This window comes from Nothobranchius furzeri, chromosome 16 (genome assembly GCF_043380555.1).
Source record: "Nothobranchius furzeri strain GRZ-AD chromosome 16, NfurGRZ-RIMD1, whole genome shotgun sequence".
Lineage (NCBI taxonomy): Eukaryota > Metazoa > Chordata > Actinopteri > Cyprinodontiformes > Nothobranchiidae > Nothobranchius > Nothobranchius furzeri.
The window spans coordinates 41,704,880-41,713,143 of record NC_091756.1 but is presented as its reverse complement, the minus strand read 5'-3'; the positions used below and the strand labels follow the sequence as shown (position 1 = coordinate 41,713,143).

Below are 8,264 nucleotides of genomic sequence, written 5' to 3'. Positions count from 1 at the left end.
TTCATAACTGTTGGATTTAAGGATTTCTTTAAAGCTGGTGCCTGTCTGATCCTGCCAGTTCATTTAGGTTCGGTGTTGTTCAAAACCCTTTATCCTCTCATGTTTAACCAGCTAATACACCATTTTGGAAAATATTTCCCAGAGCATGAAAGTGAAAACTATGCAGCCTATCAGCTTCCAGGAAAGAATAGCCTAATCGTGTGAATGAAAATAACCCAAGTCCTCCACTAATCCCCACATATCCTTTTTTATCTGAGGATTCAGAGCAGTGGCAACAGTTGGAGCTGTGAGCCTGTCAACCACAATGCATCTGATGTTCCCTTAGATCGTGTTGCAGCATCTACTTTTTAAATGAATTGTAGTTTAGAGTTGTAGAGTTTTAGCTGCCTGCTGTGGGGAAACATGATTCAACACTTTTCTGCTGCTTTCTGTCTGGCTTTGGTTTTTCTTCCACTTCTGAGCTCTTCCTGCCCGTCACAATGCAGCTGCTTCTATCATAAATTAAGTGATGGGTCTAAAGCACGGTAAGTGTTTGCATTTAGTGCTTTTACGTTCATTGCAGGCAACAGACATTTTTACCATTTCTTAGCTCTATTCAGTCATGCTAAGGAGAGGCGATTATGTTGAGGTTGCTTTTGAATCTTCTTTACTTGTTACTGAAAAATTAGTTACAACTCTTTTAGTTCGTTGGTTTTAAAATTTGAAATAGAAGTGAAGAGCACATCTATTTTAATGTAACCCCCTTTTTTATTTTTACAATAATGTGAATTTAACAAAATAGCCTTTTTATTTGTTTCAATGTTTGCAGGAGTGTGCTTTGTAATGATCCGGAGATTACCGTGATCCCTTCGAATTTCCCCTCTGACACATCAAAACTACGTATAGAGAAGACAGCAATCACACGGATTGCCAGCAGCAACTTCCACTACCTCAACAATCTGGAGTTTCTCTGGATGTCTTTCAATTCTCTCAACTCACTGAAAGCTGACAGTTTCCGCGGCCTCTACACCCTGAATGAGCTACGGCTGGATGGAAACTCCCTCACCTCCTTCCCCTGGGAAGCGCTCATCGACATGCCCATCCTGAGGCTCCTCGACTTGCACAACAACAAGATCTCCACCATCCCAGTCTCGGCCACCATGTTCATAAAGAACATAACCTATCTGGATTTATCCAGCAACAGCCTCACAACGATTCCTGCAGAAGTTCTCACAATGTGGCTGAGTGTAAAGCCTTCCCAAGACATGGATTCCTCAAAGCTAATTCTGGGTAAGGATCAAGCTCTGACATCCTAGGATATTGGAAAGTTTACCCTTTTAGAACTGCCTTTGTTTATTAGTGGATTAGACTAATTAGAATTATTCCACACTCTACCAAGCTGTTTATTTCACCTCTGAAATACAACTTCTTCATATTAAAGTTTTGCCTAAACTGTAACTTTTGTTGTATTTTTTCTGCAGGTCTTCATGACAACCCATGGCTGTGTGACTGTCGACTCTATGATTTGGTCCAGTTTCAGAAGTCCCCCTCATCGTCTGTGGCTCTCATTGACACCAGGCTGAGATGTGCTGATCCAGAAAGCTTGTCGGGGGTTTTCTTTACCGAGGCTGAGCTGCAGAAGTGTCAGGTCCCCCGGGTGCACACGGCGGTGGCTCGTGTCCAGAGCTCACTGGGTAACAATGTCCTACTTCGCTGTGGCACCGTCGGAGTCCCCATTCCAGATCTTTCCTGGAGCCGTGCTGATGGCAAGAAAATGAACGGCACAAGTATGTTTCTACTAAAATTCATAAATTATTGAAATCTATCGAAGTCCAAACACGGGTGAGGTTGTTTAACTTTTCTGGGTGTATTTGTTTGATTTTTCAGTTCAGGACGAGATTTCAAAGGAGGGCATCATTTGGTCCATTCTGAGTGTGCCAGCAGTCTCCTACAAAGATTCTGGGAAATACGTGTGCAAGGCTACCAACTTTGTTGGCACTGCAGATGCCATAATCTCTTTAGTGATCGCTGATTCGATTCGTTCAGAGGAAGCAGTTGGTGGCGTTTCAAAGAGGGGCAGAGGGAAGAAGACTGGTGGCACTGGAAGAGCAGCATACCAGGAAAAGCTCATAGCCCGATATGTTCCACCTTCAACAAGCACTGCTGCTCAGCCAGTTATCGAGCCTCTTAATGGCAAAACTGTGACTGGGAAGTATGAGGTTGAAAGCTACAGTGTCTCTGATGGCGCTTATAAGGGAGAAGGCAAAGCATCAAACCTCCAGAAGCCAGTGGAGGTGGGTCAAAGTGCTATGGGAAACCTAGCTGCCAACACGTCTTCCTTACAGCAGGTTCCAGAGAAGAGGGTGGTGCGTTCGGTCAAAGTGATTGGAGACACTGATCATACAGTCTCTTTGAACTGGCGAGCCCCCACTGCCACAAACACTACTGAATTCAGTGTCTTATATGCTGTGTTTGGTGAAAGAGACATGCGTCGCATTAATGTTGGGGCTGGAAAGAACAGGATCACCATTGAAGGCCTTGTACCAAAGACAAAGTACATTGCTTGTATTTGCGTCAAAGGCTTGATTCCGAAAAAGGAACAGTGTGTAATCTTCTCAACAGACGAGGCCGCCAGTGCCAGCGGCACTCAGAAGCTCATCAATGTGGTGGTGATAACTGTGGCGTGTGTGATTGCTGTCCCCCTGACATTGATTGTGTGCTGTGGGGCACTAAAGAAACGTTGCCAAAAGATGCTGGGGCGGCAATCTAAAGATTTACAGGACTCCTATGTAACATTTGAGACTCTTGGCCCTGGAGGCAAACCTAAAGTAATGGAGGGTGAGTATCTGACCAGGCTCAACCCTGATGAATCCAACAGGCTACTGTCTGCAAGGTCCAGCGTTGACTCAGAGGCCATAGCAAGGACTGAAGGGCCACCTAATGAGTACTTCTGCTAGAGTCGAACTGAAAACAAAGTGAAATTCACAGGTAAAGTGCTGGTGTGTTCAGAGAGTCAGAAAACATTGATGCCTCTGTTAGAAATGGACATATGAGATTATTCTAAAGCCTTGAGAAGAATAAAGTAAGCCAGGTTGTCAGGTTTAACACAGAAATGGGGAAAATAAAAGAAATTGGATGGTTGGGTTATTGGCGTACATACCTATAAAACAGTTTGTATGTCATACATTTTTTAACCCTTCCACTGTCTTATCGGGTGACCCCACCAGGAAAGTTGACCATTGAGCAGGATTGATGGTTTATCTCTTGAGGTCCATGTGGCAGGGGTGAGGTGGTGGTCACTCCTCACCCCTGCCACATGGACCTCAAGGGATAAACATCAACCCTGCTCAATGGCCAACTTTCCTGCCGGGGTCGCCCAATAAGACAGTGGAAGGGTTAAAGTGATTTTTTGCAGATACATCTTGATGGCCTGAGCTCTCCGAAGTCCTATTGACTCATATAGATATTTATTTTTCCTGAATGCAAGATCTGCTTAGTTGTAAAGTCTTTATTTAGAACAAAAAACTTTGAGGATCAGTAATCATTTTATTCTTTTATATGTCAATGTGCCAGGTTTACTGTTGGCTCAGAAGCCTAAAACAAAATGAATTTCCCAAAATGTAAATATTTGTAACCTGAAATACAGGTGAATTTATGAATATACTGACCTGAAAAAATAAATATTTTTATACTGATTTGCACTGCAAAATTTTATTTCACTGATAAATATTTAAGGGTTTAGGATAAATGACTGGAGGTAATTTGGGGGAAGCACCATGATTTAAAGCAGCTGCAGGAAGATAATAACACAAACAATATGCAGTTTTATCAGTCTCCAGTTTCAAGGGATATTGTGGATCGCAAACAAATATTGGTTGGCCCTAAATTTAAAACTCTGGCAAGTGTTTTTTAAAGTCACTAGCAATGCCCCCATGAACTTTTGCTGTCCTTGGCACTGCTAAGTACAAGCTTGTAGAACAGCCAATGTGGCCAAAGACGTTAGTCCTGTTGGATAAAAATATTGAATTTTATGTCATACCGAAGATTCAAAAACCTAAAATACACATAGTTCTTTTTCATGTTCAGGTTAGTTATCAAATAAAATTAACTTCAAGCTGTTTTCTAAACGGAAAAAAAAATCTGTTACCTTAAGAAAATGAAAACTTTGAAAACCTTTGGTAAATTTGCCAAAACCTGATGAATGAGAAAAGAAGAAGAAGAAGAAGAAGAAGAAGAAGAAGAAGAAGAAGAAGAAGAAGAAGAAGAAGAAGAAGAAGAAGAAGAAGAAGAAGAAGAAGAAGAAGAAGAATTACCCACAATCCATTGCTGTGTGGGAATTTTGAAAAAGTGAAACAAAGGCTCAAGTGCCTTGTTTGAAGACATGTATTTTCAAATGAAAGAAGTTAATTTTAAGACGATTATTGATATTTATTCATGCTCTGAATTTTTACGTATTAAATATATATATATACTATTAAATAATAGAAAACATGAGACTGAAAAATAAATAACTGATTGAAACAGCAACATGAAGAGAAGGTAATCAGGAGATCACACCAAAACCAGCTTGAACAGGTGGGTTTTCAGCTGCTTTTTAAAGGAGACCACTGAGTCCACTGATCTCAGGCTCAGGGGGAGAAAGTTCCAGAGTCTGGTGGCCACAGCAGCAAATTATCTGTCACCTTTGGTCTTTAGCCTGGTGCGCTGCACAACCAGTAGGCTTTGGTCACTGGACATCCTGCTAGGTGTGTAGGGACTGAGAAGATCACCAATGTATGATGGTGTTTGTCCATGTAAGGCCCTATAAAGTCCAGAACCAGTGAAGCCGAAGGAAAAGCAGGGTGACAATTTGGTCAGAAGCCAAGCACACAAGACTACCTTTATAACTTGTAGTTGGATAAATCAATTTTTATGTTAGAATGCATTGTACTTTGCATAAAGCATGGTACTGAAGGATAAATGATTCACAGTAAATTTAAGGTGCTGTTGATTATCTATCTACACTCGTTTCAAATGCTGACTTGACCAACCTGAAAGACGACCAGCACTCTGATTATTGAGGTCAGATTACCGTCCTTCCCAGACATCTGTCTCTGACTCACTCCAGCCCTCCTTTTCAGCACCACTAAGCCTGATGGGCTCTGGCCCACTTAATACAAGTGGACCTCCTATCAACTCTTGCTTTAGTTGGGGAAAAATACAACAATTAGAAAGATTTTAAGTTCACAACTGATACAAATGACTCTTGGCATAACTTTTGATTTATTTGTTCTAGAAAGAAAAAGAAAACTCGTCTGTGTTTTAGCGGACCAGACCATGTTTATTGACATAGTGGACCATTGCTATAAATACACCTTTCTCTTGTGTCATTAAGAGTTGCGTCAAGGAAGATTAGGGTAATAGGCTTTCTTTCATGTAGCCGATGGGCATGTCCTGCCTTCACAGGCCTGTGTCTCATGGTCATCCATGAACATGGACGTGTTTTATGTTGTGTTAAGTATTGCTCTGGTATTAAATATCATCAATGCCGGATTCTCTACTTGTCTACCGGGTTGCTCCTGCACAGATGACAACTTGGGCAGGTAGGCTGTCATTGAATCTAAAAAAAAAACATTTAAAATCCTGTTGCGTGGTAATCATTAACTTACTTTTAACTAAATGTTGCCAGAAATGTAAGTTTCTGACATGTGTGTTCAAATTTTAAATCATAAAGAAACGCTACATCCATCACATTCTCTTGTCAATGTGTGTCTTGTATGCATTTCTAGGTCATTACTATGTATGGAAACTTCCATGGATCACATCCCAGAAGACATCCCGGATGATTTAAAAAAAATACGGATGGAAAACTGTCACTTGACTGAGTTACCTCAAGGCTCTTTTTCTCTAAATAGTGCCCTGGAGTATCTTTGGCTAAATTTCAATGAGATCACACTGATGAACATTAGAAGCTTGGAAGGGCTCGCCAACCTGACTGAGTTGAGGTTACAAGGAAACAAGCTGACCTCAGTACCATGGACCACATTTCAGGACACGCCCAAACTCAAAATTTTGGATCTGAAGCTCAATCGACTTGATGCACTTCCTGAACATGCTTTGAAACACTTACCATCTTTGACCTACTTAGATTTATCCTTCAATCAGCTTACCATCATATCAAAAGAAGTCTTTGTTAATTGGCCTCTTTATCAATCAGCAAAAAAAGCTTGGGGGAAGGAGGGGCTAGTATCCAACGTGGTTTTGGGGTTGCATGACAACCCTTGGTTGTGTGACTGTCGCCTTAAAGGTTTTGTTGAATTCGTTGGGGCGGTCGGCCCTCCCATCATTCTGATGAACTCTTACTTGATGTGTTCAAGCCCAGTCTCCAAGGTTGACAAATTTTTCCATGAGATCCAGTTAAAAACATGCACCAAACCAATGGCTTCTGTCCCAGATTCTAACGTCACTTTACCTCTCGGAGGAAATGCAACACTGAGATGCATCGTCAAAGCTCGACCAGTCCCAACCATCCAGTGGATGTACATTCTGAAAATGATTAGAGGATTTGCATGTAAGTTTATTCATCACCATGCATTATTATTCTCTGAAACTGATCTATCTTAAACACAGTTTTCTGACTGAAAGATGTCTACTTTGATTCTTGTGTCTCCTTGCAGCGACACATACTCAGATAGACGAGGATACAGTCACCTCACAACTGGTGATACCATCAGTGCATTTAGCAGACCGAGGGATATACACCTGCATGGCCAACAACTTCATTGGCAACACCTCTGCCAACATCATGCTCAACATCGATTCCCCTAACTCATCTGCTCCCATTCCGCCACCCGTCCCCATGATATCAGCAGAAGACAATGCTCACGTAGATATCCACATTGCCAAGCAAACAGTGTATGGCATCACCTTAGAGTGGCATGCAGTTACAGACAACCCTGCAGAAACATGGTTCACCATTCACTTTGGCAAACTTGATACACCCAAGAAAGAGATGATTTACATTGGCCCTGGCATTAACAGCTACTCAGTCAGCGATCTGCTTCCTGTCACCAAATATGAGGTGTGTGTCACCCTGAAAAACTACCCACCCAGGAAGGGCCAGTGTATTTTATTTGTCACAGGAAGTGACATTAGTGAGCTAGAGCAGAGAGAGAGACTTATCCACATTGTAGTGGTAGTGTGTGCCATGGTGCTTGCTGTGCCAGCTGGCATGTATGCGTGCACAACAGAGGCCAGGTTCAGTTGTGTAGATCGTTGTGTGGATCTATGTAAGAAGCGCAGGATGCATCAGGAGGACCTTGAAGGAAACGAAAGGCAACACACCTTTGACAGCCTGCAGGCAGCCAGCGATGAAGCTCTGTGTAGGGACTCCAATGAAAAGGCAACAAAGAGACGGAAATCTGAGGACAGATGCAAGGGAGGCAGTGCTGCTTACTTATACTAATATTAAAGTCAGGATGTGTATCTTTAAATAATAACAGTCTTTAGTGTAGTCCAGTTTGTGCCTTCATCACAAATGACTCTAAACATGGTTTATGTTGGAGCAAACAATTCACTCTCTGAACTTTGGGACAGCAATAGATTCTGTGGTTGCTGATGAAAGGCTGGGTCAAGGTTGACATTAGTTCCTCACAGCAAAAAATATGTCTGATGTGAATCTCAACTGATTGCACATTCTCCTTGTGAATGATTTTCTCAGGATACTTTGGGCTTGTTTTACAGTCCAGGAACATCCATACACAAGTCTTACCAGGGTTTGCAAAATGAATGTTTGGTTTGACTGTGCAAATGCAAGGTTGTTTGTCTCATTTGTGTGTTGGCATGGAGAAAACCTAGTGAGATGTGCAGAATGTACCCCATCATGTTGACTAATGGTATAGGCTCTAGCCTCACAGGAACCCCAGAGAGAAGTAAAAGGGGGTACCTACAGAAAACAGGAAACTTGATGTTTTTTATATGACTTGTTGAAAGCTATAGTTTTCAACCAATAGCATTATGCTGGAGTTATTTTGACTGTTACATCACAATGAAATTGCCTTTTTATTGTTATAGGAAATGTTTGCTGTTATTTGTCCAGACATGTTTTTCCTGAGTCACTTTCCTCTTGATATGTATAAATGTAATTATGTGAACAGTGTGTTTTTCTTTATTACAGTCATAAAAAAATGTAAACTGAGCACTTTGGGACACACAGCTTCATATATCTACCCATATTAAACCTTGTATTGAGTTCCATTAATTCTAGTAACTGCATTTATGCCTAACCCTAACTAGTGTATTCCTAA

General features: G+C 41.5%; 2 protein-coding genes across 2 annotated transcripts; both read left to right on the top strand.

The window, feature by feature from the left end:
• Positions 1-271: 271 nt before the first annotated feature.
• On the top strand, positions 272-3,661 carry lrit1b (leucine-rich repeat, immunoglobulin-like and transmembrane domains 1b). Its single transcript, XM_015963004.3, has 4 exons — positions 272-524; positions 809-1,269; positions 1,461-1,766; positions 1,867-3,661. Exons 1-4 carry the CDS (start codon positions 403-405, stop codon positions 2,934-2,936), a joined length of 1,959 nt encoding a protein of 652 aa, XP_015818490.1. The 5' UTR covers positions 272-402; the 3' UTR covers positions 2,937-3,661.
• Positions 3,662-5,438: 1,777 nt separating this feature from the next.
• LOC107387811 (leucine-rich repeat, immunoglobulin-like domain and transmembrane domain-containing protein 2) lies at positions 5,439-8,175 on the top strand. Its single transcript, XM_015963005.3, has 3 exons — positions 5,439-5,561; positions 5,748-6,529; positions 6,636-8,175. Exons 1-3 carry the CDS (start codon positions 5,446-5,448, stop codon positions 7,421-7,423), a joined length of 1,686 nt encoding a protein of 561 aa, XP_015818491.3. The 5' UTR covers positions 5,439-5,445; the 3' UTR covers positions 7,424-8,175.
• Positions 8,176-8,264: the final 89 nt, after the last annotated feature.